The sequence below is a fragment of the Astatotilapia calliptera genome, chromosome 18 (genome assembly GCF_900246225.1).
Source record: "Astatotilapia calliptera chromosome 18, fAstCal1.2, whole genome shotgun sequence".
Taxonomy (NCBI): domain Eukaryota; kingdom Metazoa; phylum Chordata; class Actinopteri; order Cichliformes; family Cichlidae; genus Astatotilapia; species Astatotilapia calliptera.
The window spans coordinates 10,728,854-10,747,787 of record NC_039319.1 but is presented as its reverse complement, the minus strand read 5'-3'; the positions used below and the strand labels follow the sequence as shown (position 1 = coordinate 10,747,787).

General features: G+C 39.4%; 1 protein-coding gene across 1 annotated transcript in view; it reads left to right on the top strand.

The window, feature by feature from the left end:
* ptprma (protein tyrosine phosphatase receptor type Ma) overlaps positions 1-18,934 on the top strand; it is a 53,542-nt gene that overhangs the window by 24,980 nt on the left and 9,628 nt on the right. Inside the window, exon 2 of the mRNA XM_026150436.1 lies at positions 15,461-15,583. Coding sequence (XP_026006221.1) covers positions 15,461-15,583 — 123 coding nt within the window. The remainder of the gene's footprint in view (positions 1-15,460; positions 15,584-18,934) is intronic.

The window sequence follows — 18,934 nt, the reverse complement described above, 5'->3', positions numbered from 1 at the left end:
TGATCTTCTCATGCTTAAACCCCTGACAGCTACAAGCCCTGCAGCATTTGGATATTGTCCCTCTTGATTTCCGTGGCATTTCTGAAACCATGTCAAAATAGCCTAAACATGGCAGTGAGTGCTGCAGTGTTGGGGTGTGAAAGAAGCTTTGGCAGCTCTCCTTGTTTTTATGATTGATTTAGCTCCTCTAGCCAAACTGATATAGGTCGAAAGGCCTGTGGGATGGTCAAGCAGAGCAGACGGCTCAAAGTGATGTCTGACTGGATGAGACGTTTTCCTCAAATGTAAGAGTACCGAGAGTATCATGACCTTTCTGGCCATAAATAATGTAGGTTTTTTTTTTTGTTTTGTTTTGTTTTTTTTTTTGTTTTTTTTGGGAAAGACCTGAGGAATCAGACTGACAGATTGACAGATGCCACTGTTTTTATGAAGGAGCAGCCTCGAGGTACTGCCAAGAAAAGTCCGTTCCTACGACTTCTTAGTCAAACAGTTTTAGCATATTTATTTGACAATGGTTAAAGTTTGATTTACCTACTTAAAAATGCCTTTAATGTTCAAGTGTCAATGCCAGCTGATGTATTATGAAGTCATTTGCTTCTAGTCCAAGTTTAGAGTTGCTACAGGTTTCTAATTACTGAATTCATTCTGTAAAAAAAATAAAACATGTTAAACTTCAGTTTTTCAAAGTTCACTTAAACAACTGAAAATAAAGTGCTCTGCTGCTGGTAAGAGGTATAAATAACTAACTGAAAATAAGACGCTGTGCAGTGTGCACTCACATTTACCTGATGTATTTTACTTTATTAAACAGAAGCAGGTGCAACAGATTCATGAACTCCCCCCCCCCCCCCCCCCCCCCAAAAAAAAAAAAAAAGCCGGGTATGTACGTCTTCATAACTTCACTAGATAACAGGACAGCAATCCTTTTATTTTTTTGCTTGTCTCCAAGCTAGTGCAAGAAAGGAAAAGGCTCATGATCAGACATGATCAATTATTTGGCATGGTAAACAAGGTGTTTCTGCTTTTGCTCGCAATCGATCAGTGCAGGTAACTATCTGCATCTACAGCATTGTTGTCATTATTTTTACCCATAATAAATCAGTGTTTTTGAGTGGCTGGTGGTTAAAACCTCTGTTTTCAGCCAGTATTAATACAGTATAACAAAACGATTACCGTAAATGTCGGGCTATAAGCCGCTACTTTTTGCACAAGCTTTGAACCCTGCGGCTTTTAGTCAGGTGCGGCTTTTCTATGGATTGTCCGTGATTTTTGTCATATCGTAAGACGATTTGTTTTGTGTGTTCCGCTGTTGTACGGCACTACGTTGCCTGGCGGAAGGATCGGGGTTCAAGAGTGGTATGTTAGTCACATGTCCGTCCGCCAGGCAACGTAGTGCCGTACGAAGTAGCGCGAAAAACAAACTTCAAAGTAGCGCTACGCATTCAGCGGGAGGCGTGGATGATGAGCGGCGATAAACTTGCAAGTTATGCCCAAAAAGCAAGTTATGCCCAACTCCACCGGTGGATTCTGACAGCGTGGAAAAGTGTGAAAACATCCACGATCACCAACGGATTTTGAAGGGCTGGACTGCTGCATGATGGAGAGGAGGACACCGCCACGGCCCTTCTGAGGGTGTTCGACTCTGACACTGACAATGAGGATTTCTTTGGTTTTGAAAGTGACAACGAAGGAGAGAAGAAGAGTGGATGACGAAGCCATCCTGAGCCTGTTTGTATCCGACACTGGAGAAGAGGACTTTGGTGGTTTTAGTGCGCAGGAAGAAGAGAAAGATGGTGGTGAATGACTGACTTTTCTTCTTGTTAAAGCCGTGTCACTGCACCTGAGCCTAAAAGGTAGTCCGAATCTATTTTTCTGGTGTGCTGTAGGCTACTGTTATGCAGGGGCGGAGCGTGGGGGTGGCTTACGGGGCTTAAGCCCGGGTTGTTTTGTCAGAAGCCCGGGGTATTTTGGAGTGTAATTTTTTCATAGTTAGATGCCTGGCTGACAACTGTATAAAACAAAAAGTACACACAATATTCGAAGCACACAGTGCACACTGTGGGAATTTACGACTGTGCGTGAATCCCCCCCCTGATATTGGTATGATCCAAGCTCAGGCACTAAGCGACTGAGCGAGGGGCGGGGCAGCTGCTGCCCGTGAGTGCGCTGTTGGAGAGACGGAGCCAGCCATACTAAGGAGAGCTTAAGTTTGAGCAGGTACCAAAGCAAATCATTCGTACCGTACAAATAATGTAAATATGACGGTGCATCACGAAAGATTGATATGAAACTGATCACTTGACCAATATTACGTTACTTGCTCTTCAAGTGAATCAACAAATGGCGAAATGAAAAGCCGAACAAATGCTATTTTTTAGAGTCTTAGCTTACGTGTGTTTATTTCATATTTTCAGTTCTTTCCCTCCCCGACTAAATCGGTTTCAGTTATGTACTGAAATATAAGAATGGACATTCGAGGGTTCTTTCAAAGAAAAATCTCAGGTAAATGTTATTTTATATATTATGCTTTGTATGTTGTTCAGTATATTTCTATGCAAAACAAGAGGGATTTCAGTACACAGCAGGATATTCACATTTGTAACCAGATATTTACATACACTTTAGGGAGAAAACATAAAACATTTTTACTGTACAACATCAATTTAGAGTAAACTTTTGTTTTAGATAAATATTGAAATATATTTTGAATTAGTTAAATGTCACAATAAAGAGAGACAGAGCTTTCTGTTTTTTATCACTTTCATTAAATTTAGGAGTACATGTACACTAAGTTTATTGTTAATTAATAAGAAAACTCCAAACGATTCCATTCTGAGCTGAAGAAGCTTCTGATAGGTTAGTAGAGTCCATGTGAGTAAACTGGTGGCACAGCTGTGGATGCATATAAGGCAAAACACAGAGCCTGTTTCTTTGACATGGGAAAATCAAGAGATGTCAACCAAAACACCAGGAAAAGAACTGTGGAGCTCCATAAGTGTGGCTCAATTTTGAATACAATTTGGTGCCATTTGCAATTAAAAAACACAGACAGTTTCTCTCTTTACTCTTAAAGTTAACAAATATGTTTTTATATTTATCAATCTAAAAAAATAAACATTTAGTCTGATTTGATGTTACAATTAAAAAAGTGTTTGTGTTTTGATCTGAAGAGTTTGTAAATATCTGTATATTTGATGATTGTCAGCACAAAGAGGGAGAGAGAGGAGCAGAGATTGAGATGGAGAATGAGGACAGAACAGAGATGAACAAGAGCAGGTGAGACACACATGTTAGTCAAATGGTTGCTTACTAAAAGTATCACCGTATCATAGGTACTCATGTATCTCGTACCTAGTGTTTCTTTTTAGGTTTGCTATTTTTCAAATTCTATATTTATTAAGTTCTGCAGGCTTGTTTGCACAACAAGGCTAAATAATTATATAAACTTTTCTCAATCTAAATATTGTGCTTTGGTAGAATTAAATAAATAAGTGTAGTGCAGGTCTATGATGATTTTTAGTGCTACTATCATCTAGTTCTGATTGTGGTTATGTCTTGGTTAAGTCCTCAGTAATCCTGCTTTTGAACTGTTGTAGTCCTGTTTTAATTCTGGATCAGTTCTGGGTCTGGTTGAATTGGGGTTTAGTCCCTGTGTCTTGATACAGCCCCGACTTCGTTCTGTCTTGCTGCTCAATTAAAAAACTAGTTTAAGGTGTCCTGCATGTGTGATATATATATTTCCCTATATGAAGTCATTCTTTTTTGAACAAAACTCAAAACAGAGCCTATTAATCTTTCAGTCATTTCTACACCCCCCCCCCCCCCCAAAAAAAAAAAAAAAATCCCACATGCATACTACCCTTTAGGGCTAAGCCCCGGGTGTTTCAAATGTCTGGCTCCTCCTCTGCTGTTATGTACTACATGTGCAAATATGTACCCATAACTTGTTTTTCAAAATATTAATAAAAGTGATGTCTCCAAACAGCCATCTCTTTCCTGACAATTCCCTTTGTGTATATTCTCTTACATATGATAAGTCAACATTGAAACACCTGCGGCTTTTGGTCAGGTGCGGCTAATGTATGTACAAAACAGGATTTTCCCCTGATTTTAGCTTGTGCGGCTAATATTTAGGTGCGCTTTGTAGTCCGGGAAATACGGTAGCCTTGACATGTTCAGCAGCTTGGTAGTGTGATTTATTTTTTTTTATTTTATTTTTTTTTTTAACCTATAAGCCCATCATGTGTGTCACTGTCCACTTGCCAGTGGTGGTAATGTTAGATGAAAGCTATTACTCACAAAACTATCACTAAAATTCAATGTTGAAAAAATAATAATTAGGAATGCTGAACGTTGATAGAAGCCAATATTTGCTTTGTTAACATGTTAAGTCGTCGTACACGTGTAGTGTCATCATTTTTTGGTTCATTTATCTCAAAAATAGATTATAAGCTGACATCAAGCTTTTTATTCATAAAGAATTTTTCATTGGTGTTTGGGAAAACAAAAACAGAGGAATAAATAACAACAGATACTTTATAAACACTCTTAAACAACTGCCATTGGTGCTGGGATGATGTATGAGTTATTGTTAACACTGTTATTGGCCCAGAATTTCACCACAAGTGCATCCGAAGTTAAAATTTATGTTGATGCATAATAAATAATGTTGCATTATAATTTCTTACTTGCTGTTCTGTCTGGGTTTTTAGTGTTAATGGATGTATAATTTAAAGCAAAAAACAACACAGCTCTCTAATACTGATTTGTACCGCAGTTGCCATGGCAGTGTTAGAAGATTTAAAGTTTCATAGCATATGGGTCAGACTTTAAGCTGACACTGAACTCCTGCAATGAATGTCAAGTCATTCAGAGTATGTTGTGCATTACGAGATCCTTATTAATCATGGGCATGCACAAGCTAGTTTGTCTGCTAATGTAAATAAGGTCATTCTTATGTATGATACTTTTTGTTTGATTAAAATAGCTGTGTAAATGAAATGAAACTTCTGTTTTTTGTTTTTTGCTAGTGTATGTACTGCTGTTGCTTGGTAACTTTACCCCTCAGTCTACTGTATTCTGCTGTCCTAGGTCCAAAAAAAATGTACAAAAAAATCCCCCCAAAAACCTCAACATTTTATGAATATCTCACCCAACTTGCTACACATGTGTACTAGTTTTTTTCTCTCCCCCCCCCCCCCTTTTTTTTTTTTTTTTTGACTTTCTTTCACAGGTCTGTCTGCTTATTTCCAAATGGCTCAGTGATTTAGCTCTTAAATACACGTCATCAAACTATTTTTTTTATAGTATGTACAGTATGTTCCCTTTAGACTTTTTCTTTCTATCAATTCTGGCCTGTTAAGTGCTCCTCAGGAAGCACTTTCAGTGATTATGGCAATCAAAGCATCACACAGTTAAGACACTTGACACTTTAAAAAAGAAATCGTAACTCATTTGTACTTAGCCCAGTATTCCTGTTGTGATGTGGACTAATTTGACCCCTTTTTCTTAAATATGGGTTTTTTGTTTAAATCGAATTAATTGTAGTGGTTTTGACGGCAGATGTAAGTGGACGTGGTTAAAGACTAGCATGGTTCTGTGGGCCTTGGCTTGAAGCAGAATTACTGAATATAACTGTGGTTTCTGCTTTGTTCTCCAAATTTATTTATTTTTCTTTTTTAAATTTTAAATTCAATTTGATAAATTATATTTTATTTAAGTTATGCTACCATTATTTTGTGGAACGTGCACTTTATAGGAACATTTTTCTCACTGTTAATGAAAAATACTGCCAAGCAACATGACGAGCGGTGCTGTGTCTGAGACGTTTCTGTACTCTTAACATCTAATGCTCGCAGTCATTCATGGTGTGGTCGCTAAATTGTAATATTCTCCTGAATGGTACAAGACAGAGGGCGGTCAAGATTGGAAGACCAAACCCTCCCAAAGGAACACTCTGCAGGAGCTCAAGATTCATCTAAAACATTAAAGGCTGCTCTACGCTCTGTGATGTGCGAGGTTTTGATAGGACACTTAAATCAGAAAATAGGTCATGAGCAGTCATACAATAATTGGATTTAAAAATTAATAATATTAATGAGACTGGGGGAATTCCTTTGTTTCCTTGACTTATTCATACCACTTGACTGTCTGAACTGATAACAAACCAGCTGAAAATACTTTATTCTGTTGCTCACTGCATAGAGGCTTTGTTATCTTGTTAACAGTAGTTGGATGAGAAGACCAACATAATGGAAAATGATGCTACTCCCAGTAGACAGTTATCTTGGCGTAAAACGGCTCTGTCCAAGGAAACAAAATGCACCTGCCACTTCTAAAGTTACTAATCAATACAGTGCGTCCATAGTAGGTTGTTCTCTCTATTCCCAGTTTTCATGTTAAGCTAAGCTATTTGGTTTCTTGTTGCAGCTTCATATGCAGGAGATGTATGTAGTATTGATCTTTTCCTCTTACACTCAGCTCCTTTCCACCGTTATTGTTTACACAATGACTATTTCTTTAAGTGGATTGGTCATGGTATATTACCAGCCTCATGCGATCGTACATAAATATGATTTATACAAGTTATGAACAGCAAATTACATAAATTTTGTAATATTTTGGCAGATAACCTGAGCTGAATTTAAAGTGAAACAGTCCATGATGAAATTATGGGACCTGGCATGAATGAAATCAAACACATTTAACGAGGCTTCGCTGCATTTGGCTACAACTTTCGGCTTCTGTGATTATCTTTGACTTGGTGCCTTTTTTTTGAAACAATCTTACTGCCAATATCATTGTGATCATGGGCAGCATTTTCACACAGTGGAAACCAGCTGTACTGTCATTTACAGAAATGGCTTTAGGCTCCCAGGATAAATTCAGGTGCATCATATAGGTTTTTCATATAGGAGAGAAATGTCATGGTAACTGCTGTTGGTGATCTCTATTCGTCTAATTATCTGCATTGTTTTAAATGTCATGTCTGTAAGAACTCAGACTGTAGTTAAACAGAGTAAGACGTGTTTCCTCCCACTTGTTTTGAGATCCACACTAACTAGAATGTAAGCCCTCCTGTTGCCAAGCACAACAAGAACAAGGTGGATGCTTTGAAAGCTGGCCTGATATTGGCTCCCTCCTTGACCCAAGAGGATTAAGCTGGACCGTGAGTCTTTCCTTTCAGGTGCCTGATTTATGGGGCTTCAGTAGAGAGACAAAGGGTCCGAATGTGTTTGAAGTCTGTGAGTGAAAACCCTAAGATGGCACTTTGAAAAAGCTCCCTCTGGGATTTAAATCTCCTCAGCCACACCTGTCAAGGCAGAGCTCAGATCCTCGCCGTAACCTTTCACCTGGGCAGGCATCAGCTTTCCACCTGTGCGCCGCCTGCGTACATGCTAATCAGGGGTTCGGAGCATGACGTGGTTGTGCAGCGAGGGATTAAACGCGCTGCGTATGGCGTGATTGACGATATGTCACGACGCAGAGCAAAGCAATGATATTTCATCAAGCTGATAAGTCTGCCTGAATGCACAAGCGTTGCCTCGTGGCCTAGATTTTCCCTCCTTCTCAAGAGGGATTGATTCAACCTTTCTTTTATTCTTCTACATTTTCTAATTAGCTTTAGTGATTTCCTAATTCTTTGACATTCAACCTTGAATTATTCCCTCCTCTACACATAAAAACAAGCATTTGTTCCAGTTCTGGAAAACTAACAAAGCATGTTAATGTTCTTGTTTATTCCATGATCAAACTTAATCATTCTCTCCTCTGGAGGAAATTTCCCTTTGGGCTAATTTCTGGCATTGTTACTTGCATGTTTGACAAATTAGACTCAGGGAAACTCTGTGAGAACAGGGGAAAGCTACTGATACTGACATTAGCATTTCATCCTCTTTGTTGCACTATTCAGGCAGAATTCAAAGGTTTGTTGACTTAGTAGGTTTTGGGAGGATTGAAGGGGTTCGGTGTAAAGGGTCATCCACTGTGGGATATTGCAGCGAGCCAAGGGGTTTTTAACACTGAACACAGACTAGGATTTTATTCCTTTTCTCCTCCGAAGGGCCTCTTTTTTTTGCTGTAAACCAAGGAGAATTTACCTCCTATACTATCCCCATTGATTGAAGCTCAGACCAGTGGTCCATCACACCTGGATCAAATGTGAAACCAAGCTGGAGGAAGTTTTAATTTCCAGTCTTACAGTACTGAGCCAAAACCGTGTGGTGAATCAATGCAGAGGGTTAATTCCACTTTAAACCTTCTTCACAAGTCTGCAGCAGCGGATACACATCGACAATGGGCAAAGCATTCAGACAGAGCAGCATGTTTCTTTGTTTCCTTTTTTTAAATCCACGATATCTGCGAAATAAAGTCTTAGCATTTTTCACAGCTTCTCATCACCCACGATGCTGCTTCTCCTCTGTGGTTTGAACCAGCGCAACAAATATAAACAGTGATTTTAATAAAGCGCCTTTTATGCTCTGTCACCGTATCATTTCAGGGAGCATGTTGAACACCAGAAAATAGGGAGCCAAACAAGCCTATTTCCCCCTCTCATTCAGTGCATCAACAGGCATTAAGCAGGATAGGAAAAAGCCTATTTCTCACTCTCTCTCAGGAGGGCTGAGGCACTGAGACAGACTGTAGTTCTCTCTGTTTTGGAAGCAAAAATGAGGATGCTGGGAACAATTGGAAGAGAAGCCATTGTTAACTTGTTGTCGGAGTTGGAATGAAGCCACACTCGGTGTAAAATAAATGCCACGCGCAGCAGGTACTTGTCTTCTTCCAGAATTGATTGAATCTGATACTAAATATTTGTGGGCTTTTCTGCTATCTCTTAACTTAAGTTAACCTTAGCCTCCCTTAAAACTTCTGGTATCTGTGATTCAGATTTCAATTTAGGGAAGAAAAAAGGCATAATGTTTGGTGTTATCACCACAGGGTACTTCCATGCAGACAGACCTGAAGTCCTCATTTTTATTACTTAGGGGAAAATGACAATAAGGATCTGCCATGTCTCTGAGTTAGAATCCATATTCATCTTAATTGGTGCCTGGCAGGTTTTACAGAATGGAGATGGATTTGAAGTCATTTACTGGAAGTTCTTGACAGGCGCAGTGGAAGGGAACGTCAAGCCCTGTGCTGGCATGCAGCTTGAAAATCATCTGTCAAAATTTAGCATATCTAAGGAGAAGGCTGCCTGTCATCTTCAATGTACATCTATCTGCACACAAGGGTGGATTTGATCAGGAACTATGTTGTACCCCTGATGTAAAGCACATTCATCAAGTTGATATTTGGTTGACAAGGAGGGAAAAAATATGCAGAGAAGCCAAAGAAGTTTTTATAACGAGAGCCTTTTGAACTAAACATAGTGCCAAAGATTTATTTTTAAATAATGAATTTCTGAATGGTATTTTCAAAGTAAAATGTTCATAGCTTGTCTTAATCAGGACAACGAAAAACAGAAAGTTTTGTTCGTTTGCAGTAGATGTGGGTTGTCGGTTTTGTTTTGCAAAACATCGCTGACAAGCACATTGGCTTCTTTGGGCAGATTATCAGTGGAAAATCTACACTCAAACTTCTTTATTTCCCCCCCAAATCAATGTGGTGAACAGCGAGACGTGATTGATAATGATATTGAGATTGATTGTCTAAATCCCTTCCCACAGTTCAAAGTCCCCAAACAGATAGTGTGTATATATACATGCAATTCAGCGCAGAGATAGAACTTGGCAGAAGCTGCCAATAGATAAGTGAAATAGGGCCAGAGTGAAAAGGCCTATCAGTCTCTAAGGGGTTTAGCAGCAGGATTCTGAAGCTCTAAACTGGCCGCGTTGGAGGAAGATAGTCGACATTGGTTTTAAATTACCCAAGATTGCCTTCTGGTTTCAGTCTGCGGGGATGCCAGCAGACAAGATGTTTGTTAAAACAAGTGCAGACATTCAGGCAGATTGGGGCGAAGGGCAGACCTGTGATTTCCTGGCATGACAGAACAGGTTGGAAAGCTGGTAATTGCAGAATTGGCAGAGGGGCTAAGAAGGTCTTGCGGCAATGATATCTGCCACTGGGACTGGACCGGTGGTGTTGCTGGAAAAGGGGTCGCTATCCTCTCTGGGAGGATATTGTGTTTGATGAATTAGATCATAATGGCACAATTGGCAATGTGCTTGCTTTGCAACATGGTATATACAAGTCAAGATTGCAGAGCAGAAATTTGTTAATATACAGTCCTGCTAAAAACTTAACAAACAGAAGTAAAATCCACAAAACTAACTTTAAAGGAACAATTCTCAGTTTTCTTACAGAGTTCTATCAGTCGCCTTAGGACAGGAGTGTCGAACTCCAGGCCTCGAGGGCCGGTGTCCTGCAAGTTTTAGATCTCACCCTGGATCAGCACACCTGAAACAAATGATTAGCTCATTACCAGGCCTCTGGAGAACTTCAAGACATGTTGAGAAGGTAATTTAGCCATTTAAATCAGGTGCGGTGGATCAAGGACTCATCTAAAACCTGCAGGACACCGGCCCTCGAGGCCTGGAGTTCGACACCTGTGCCTTAGGACAAGGACACTCTTGGCTTACCAAGCAACAATCTGACATTCAGAAGCCTAGAAAATCACCACTTTTTATACAATTAAACAAAGCTTGGATGCATAATAATTGTTGAAGGTAATAGATTATTAAGAATATTTACGAAGTCTGAGACTGGGATCATCTGTCACAATCATATTAGCCTCCCAGAATTTGATGCCAAGTAATAAAGACAGTCCAATCAGAATAAACAGACTAAAGAGTTTTGATCTTGCACACAAACACATGTAGCATAACACAAGAATGCCGTGTACAATCTCACTGTGGAGCTGTATTCAAAAAATGTATATATTTTTGCAAGTATTTAATGCTTTACCACAGATGTACTGTCTCAGTATTGCATTATCACCCTCGCAGACCCTCCCACACTCCTTCGCCTGCAATCACAGCAATGTGCGCATAGTGCTTCAGTACAGTACTAAACTTCCATACACACACAGAGCTTTTAATGCTGAAAGTTTACTTTTGTTACAGGTGCACTAACAAAAGGCCTTTTAAGTCTGACTTGAAAATCTTTAGGAGAAATTGGCTCTAGCATTGAGGGGTTGAGGTATTGATTCTGGCCTCTGGCTCAGTCCAGGAAAAGATGGATAGATTTCTTTGAAATGCACTCTGCGTGAGAATATAAAGACTATTGTGTGTTCTCACTCAGGAATAAATTGTTTCATGACATATCTAGGGCCACCTTTTTTAGCTTCAAGCTGCCTGCTTCTCTTGAAAGGGGAATGTTGACAGGGTGGAGCACATTCATCTGTACTCCCAGACTACGCACACCTCATAGACGCTTTTATTGAAAGTTAAATCTCCTTCAGAGAGTTGGCAGCCTCTCGTTGGGATATCTGTTTCAGCAGCTGTCGAGGCTGATTATATGGGGGTTGTGCCACACACTGGCAGCAATATAAACCTCCTACAGAGAGAAGAACTATTATGATGCTATTGACTGATGCATTCATCTGCATGAATGTGTTACAATATGTTGACTCAGAAGCACTTGCTTGTATTGATGACATTCAACATGTGCTCTGTGATTTTTATTTTTTTTATTATTTATTTATGGCATCAACAGTGGTCAAGCCACATATTCAAGGAAGCCATGTAAAGACGAGATGCTTTAATGTTCACATCAGCAAAGAACAGTCTCACAGCATGTCAATAACAACTTGTAGGCATTATAGGAGACTTCCCAATACTGAATATGATACCAATTGGCTTGTGCAGCAATTAAAACAATTAACATTGATTCATTGCTTGTTCCACACCCTGTTACCCTGTCCTAATGACACCTTGAAATTGTCAATGAGAAAGCAGTGTAGGTTATTTCCACTCGCTCTTTTCAAATATCAAATCCAGATACCGTTAATCAGGAAACATGGCTGCAGGGAGACTGTATCACCCCTTTACATTATTATTTACCATTATATTTGTAATTTATTCTTAAACTATAGTCATTTTAATTGTTATTGTATAAACTTCTTATGTCACATGCTGCTAAAAATGACAGATTACCATCCTTGTGTGAAGTGGTGTTATAGATATAAGTTGTATTTATGCTCATGGTTTATTTCATCCACCTGCAAATGTATGGCACTGGATGTTTAGGGTTTTTAATGGCTTTGTTATTCAAATTAAATGGGCAACATGAGAATCATTAATGGAGCTGTTAATGATGTCTTTTGAAGAAGATGAAGTTTCAGACAGCCCCCTCCCAGTTCTGCTGATTTATTATTAAACACAGTGGCATTTACAAAAAAATAAAATAAACCCATTAGAATTAAATTAGAAATGGGTTTCTACTTTATCTTCTTTTAAATGGCCTTTTTCTTCTTCAGTGTTCGAAATCCTCGCTCCTCTCCCACTGACTCGGAATATATTTTTCTCCTCGTCAGCGCCATCGATTTGAATATCAAACACCAATAAAAGCCACCTCTTTGATTTGTTTGAGCTCCATCATGCTGTGAGAAGAAGGTGGGTGGCACAAAGTGAAGGATCTTGGAACTATCGAGTCAAAATATTGATGGAACGGAGCCAGTCCCTGTGACGCTGAAGCCAAAGAATCATGTTAATCATGTTATGTTCTCCAAGTTACATCTTGGCAACGCAGGCATTTTTATTTATTTAGAGTGCAAGTTGAGTGAGCAATGGAGTACATTCTCTTTTCCAGCACCGCCTGCGTACGCCTAGAGTTTTGCAGTGTCGCTGGTCGTGGACGACCACAGCTTTTTATCAGTTACTGAACAGCTTTAAGTGAGCCGATGCATGTTAATAGCTTTGCTTAAGAGCGTACCGATAATGATTTTTAGTATTGCTCACCAAGATTCTCAGCTAGTCATTGAAGTTTTCAGCCACCTGTTACTGATGCTTCACAGTAAAACCCTCTAAGGTCTAAATTATCATTCATGAGCAGTAACTTTTTCTTTTTGGATGAAATTTAAATAGCTTATGATTTATCAGTTTTCTTTTTGAGGCAAGACTTGGGATCAATATTCAAAAGCCACTAATCACATAATGTGTTGGCAAAGGGTTACAGGTCAGAACAATTATAAGTACAGGTTTTACAGGCTTTACACACTGTAGAGAAAATACAGGAGTGTAAAATCACAAATTAAGCTGTTTTTTGTTTGTTTGTTTTTTTTATTCTTATTATTTCAGAACATTCTGACAGCAAAATAAGCAATCGCAGCAGAATGAAGCTAATCCAATCATGCACGGTAACAGTACATGAACGTCAACATGTTCAACCATACTTACTTTTGGTCCGTCCTGTCATCAGGGCAAGCAAAGGTATTGTGAGTAACATTAGTGGCTCTGCTTCACAAACATCCCTGTGTGAACAGTCTTCTATTTTGTCACTGTGTTCCATCTTTTGAGAGACGTACCTGCTGTTTGCTTATTGAATGCATGACTAATGTTTGAAGAGCAAATTCTAAAGCTTAAGATGAAATTCATTTGCATCAGAATATTGTTTTTAAAGCTAAATTGGTCTGTGACTTCACATTCAACAACAAACTTGTCAGAGTAAACTATGGTCATATCATTCACTTCATTCTTAGCAAACAGCCGCCCACTTGGCTACATATCTAGTTTAAACAGACCAAAATAGTAATATCTCCTGGACTTGTTGCCTTCCTGTAAAATTCAAATAACCTTAGCTTAATTCTGGTTTGATGTTTTAACTCATGAACAGTATTTAGTTAGTTTTCTTTATCATATCTGACTGTCTTGACTGTTACGTCTTAGCTGCTCTCAAACTTTGTAAAATGCTAATGTCTCTCCAAAGTCCTTGTAAGCAAGTCTTGCTATCCTTGTAACATCCACAATTCATAGAACCGTAGTTATATCTGTAACTCTTGTTCAGTGGTCACGTTGACATAAAACCTTGGGTATAGATTCATACGTGAAATCGAATTAAAACCATAAAAATTGGGTTTAAAAAGCTTGTATCTCATAATTTACCCAGGCAAACGCAATGTTTCTCAACACTAGCCCATTTGTGTCAGGCATTTGCAAATCATGCTTGCAGCAGGTCCAACACAGTTGGCTTGAGGTTTCCTGGTTCAGCTCTTGTAAAGCAGATGATTAGGTCTGCTAGATTTCTTTCTCCAGTCTCACCACAGCGGTACATCCTAGTGAACCGGTACCTTAAATAAGGCCTGTGTCTCTCATTAACAAGGGAATGAATTTCTGGGCAAGCTCTCAAAATGCCTCAACAATTTTTTTTTTTTTTATTACCTGTGATACTTTGGCAGTCTCTTCCTTTTCTATGTCCGCCCCCTCATAAAAACAGACAAAGCAACAAATATATCATCAGCTGTTGCCCTGTGGAGCTAGGTATTAATTATCCTGTGTTCTCCTCATTTGGCCACTCATTTGCACATGTACTGTAAATGTCACCAGAGAAATAAATGGGAAAACAAAAGCCCCAGCTCGTAGCCTTTATGCAGCAGAATGTCAGAGGGAGCTTGTAAGAGATGAGATATTGGTTTTGGCCTAGCATAGATTCTGGCTCAAAGGACATTCCCAGAGGCAATAAAATTTGTATGTAATCCGTGTTTAGAAACTTATTAACAGTGTGCCAGCAAACATTCTCAGATTTGCCATTTGGATTCATTTCTGGCAAGGAGCGGTATATAATGTGCTGTACATCTGTTATCAACAGAGACCTAATGTAATCATCTGAAGCGGCGCTGTGTAATTTCTTTGCTGTCTCTGAAAATGACGAAACGTGGTTTTAAAATAGTCTTTCCAGTTCACGTTTTTGACTCTTTCCAGCCAAATATTGTTTAGGCTTTTTTTTTTTTTTCTTTTTTTTTGTAGATTCATGAGTGGGTTGAAAAGCACTTTTGGAGGGAGGCAGCTCAACTCTCACTTCTTTGTGTGGCCTTTAAGGTGCAAGGAATAAAGGGGTATTTGTATTCATCAATCACACGCCAAGCCCGGGTGAAGCCTGGCCCTAATGGTTGCTTGCTGTCATTTTGCAAGCAGCTTGTAAAAAGGATTAGAGTGGCTTTGTGGAGTAAGAGCGCATGAACAGCAAAGTTCTGCGGTCGGCAAGGAAAATAAATCAATTTATCCCTGATGGTGGTGTAGTTTGGAAACATAATGCCTAACGATGATGGAGTTTGGACACTTCATACTTGTCATTGTGAAATTGGACTGCCGTGTTGCTAATGATGGTAATGTATGTTGTGCCTCGCCTACAACAGCAATCCTTCACTCTGTCTCACTTAAATGCATCTCATTGTCTGGCATATTACATTATGAATACCGCTGACAAAAAATAGGCGACTTTAATTTATACATTCATTCATTTGAGCAGGAAGTTAATGGAAAACTTGAATAACCATATAAATTTCTTTCTTTTGTCACAGGCGATTGTACTTTTGAGAAGCCACTGGCAGTATGTGGATACAGCCAAGGCCGAGATGATGACCTCGACTGGGAGCAGGTCAATACCAGAGAGAAGTCTCCATCAGATCCATGGATGCCCTCAGGTAAGGACCTGGCTCCTAGCTCAGTGAAGGAAAGAAATTATTCTGTCATCATACTGAGAATACTTCGTTGTGATAGGTTGCCCATTTGACCCAGTTTTATTTCAGTAGCAGTCTTCGTGACCTGGGCAGTGGGGCAGAGTCTCCAGGGGGAGTTTGGGGGCTTACACGGGATTTATACTTGTTTATTAAAAAGGTACATCAGAACTGCAAATCCTACTGAAACCTTAAGGTATAACCTATGTAACCTAAAGCATAACTTGTAAATGTAGCTACACGTCGTGTCAAAGCATCCCTCAACTTTTGCATGGCCTGTTCAGTCCTTTTGCCAAGTACCCGTGGCAATTTTATGCAATGTAGTGTTGGGGTGGAGAGCGCCCACTGTCTTATGAGGGGTGCTCGTCTGCAACAGTGTTTCGATGGATGATTTCGTCTCAAAGCGACAAACATCATGAATGCCAGAATCCAAGGTTTCCAAACAAAGCCCTGCATTATAACAAAACGATCACATCGCCTGTTAGCGGTTTTAATGTAGTGGCTGGTTGGTGTATGTGAGCAGGTACTACTCTTTAATTTTGTAAGCATTTGAAGAGAAAACAATAGTTCAGCATTCCTCACTCGTATTCCCACATCATGCCCTTAAGTTTTATTGATGTGGGATGTTGATGCGTCTTGTTTCCACAACAGTATCTGATACACAGAATCTTTGGGACAGGCACATGAACTAAAACAAAAGCAACATTTGATATCAGCGCACTCTGATCCATGTTAATTGAAGAATTCTATCTGTCGGCAACATATTGAAGTTCATTAAAATGCTTTCCCTGCGTTTTGTGTCTGCACACAATTTGTCTCTTTAATGTTCCATTGATCGCTTTTCATTTGATTTGAAATGCAGACATATCACTGCCACTGAGCAGAAGGCACCTAAAGAGTTAGACTAATGGAATGATGCTTTCTTTCTTTCTTTCTTTCTTTTTTCATCTTCTAACAAAGGTAGCATTGCAAACTAATGGATATTGTTTTCCTCCTCCTATCTGACACCTGATCTCACAAAGGCTGCATCACAGATAGATTGCACTGGGCCCCCCAGTGACAGAAGGGGAATTAATTAGCAGGTCCTCACTAATTTTAAGCAGCCAGTGCCCAGACCTGTTTGTGTGTATATCAGGATGCTGTGTGCTGAACTGCCCCAGAGAAATTACTTTCCAAAGAAGGGAAGTCTCTCCTTTTTTCCATCGAAATTGATTAATGTCGTGACACGTGGAGGCTGGGCAAAGGTTACAGTGAAAGCCTTGACCTACAAATTAACACCTCGCACATGATCTAAATTTAACATACCTGATTAAAATCCCATGTCTGGTTAAGCGGTGTCCCTGATTGTGCCTCCTAGTCTGAGTACACTTCAGACAGGCTTGTTTTCTATCTATGCATCTTGAACTGGGCCTAATTAACAGGTTGCAGCTCTTTCTCCATTTCACAGTGTGAGCACTCAACCTGCTGCGCAAAATTGTAATCTCTCCTCTTTGACCACATTGGAAGGGATGGGAAATGTAGTGTGCTTGACAGATGAAATTGTTTTACGGCTACTAGAGTGGGGGTTGATGGGTAAAAATGCATTTAGGTGAAAGCCACACTGGTGGAAAAGCTATCTCACCTCTGATTGCTGCCTTACTCTCAACTTGCACTTATGAATCTTCACAAAACGACCATATCATGCTCAGAGAGAAGATTGTTATCCTACCTGGTGTGCCAAGATGGAAATGGAATTGAAGTAGCAGAGAACCGAAGGCGTTACTACCTCGGTACCTTTTTAAAATTTGTTGGTAACCACAAATGGTCCAATCAGAGGTGTTGCCACTACCGATGCATGATTTAAATGATGCTTAACTGCTTCTGGTTTACTTTAGTTTTCCAAGAAAATTGATTTCTTTTGAGGTTTAAACTCCAGTGACACTGTCCTCTGTCATTTTTAATATTATTGTTTCATTGCCCACATTAGACTTGAAATTAATATTTAATTTTTCATTCACTGGATTGTCAGGTTGTCATTTTTTTATTTTATAGTGTACTGCAGTTTGTTTTTTGGGGGGGTCAAACATTGGACTTGTTCATCAGCCAGTATCAAAAGTTAAAATATTAGTGATATCCAGTGGTAATCTAAGAGGGAAAGAAATGGAAACAAAAGGAAAATATATTAGTGCTGTCAGCGTTAATCTCATTACAATGACGTTAACGCCATAACCGCATTAATGCGGCAAATCTGTTAGCGAGTTAGCACGGATCTCCCCGCGTGTCGGCAAGCTAACCGCGCTAGCGTGTTGACGGAGATTTGTCGTGTTAATGTGGTTATGACGTTAATGTCATTTTAACGAGATTAACGCTGACAGCACAAACAATATTTTGTCATAGCTGCTGTGCACAGATTGTTAATCCAAAAATTCAAGCTACATTTTGTACCTGAAGCATAAAACAGATGCCCTTTAGCATTATATGGTTTTGTTGTCCTGTATGAACTACCACATTTGTAGCTGTAACTGTGAATGTCACTAAAATAGCTTGATATTAAAATGAGTTGTTTTTTGATTTTTTTTTTTTTAACAGAGGTTAATAACACTCAGAACTAAAAGCTGCACACTCTTCAATTATGTGCCTGCAAAAATTTGTACTAAAGAATCAATAGGAGACATTGTGATGAAGGTGCTGAGGCACTGTGGTTTAGTGTTTAGACCTTACTCAAGAGAAGCACGCAGCAGAGTTTGATGTCAGCCTGCTGTGGACTCTCCTTCCTCTTACTGCAATCAAAGACCAAACTGGCCCATTTCCATGCCTGCATGTAAATAAGTACCACAACTGAAAAGTGAAATGAAATGCAACAAGAAAAAAAAACCCTCTCTGGTTACTTAAGAAGAGACAAGCATTGCTTTAAACTCTTGGTTGTTTATGATGGTCTGCGCCTTACCTAATTGCTATGTCTGGATGGAGAGACGCCTTGTTTATCCCACCATGCAGCTCTGATTGCATGCCTTGGCTCCTTTTAGTATGGTTCAGCCCAGTTTTGAGGCTCTGTATGTCTGCTTGGGCAATCCTCAGTGTGTTCCTCTCCCAAGGCCAGTGGCTGAACCCCCGTCACAACTGCCACAGTCTGCCCTGCTATTACAATAAGCCTCATCTGTCCTGAGCAATTAAAAATAAATACACAAATAAAATAATCTCACAGAGTTCTCATTCAGCTTTGGAGAATTGGATACACTTCGGTCATATTTGGGCTTGAATTGGCTTGAACAGAATCTTTAAAGACAATAGTTGCACTTGAATAAAAGACACTTGTGATTTTTTTTTTTTTTTTTTTTT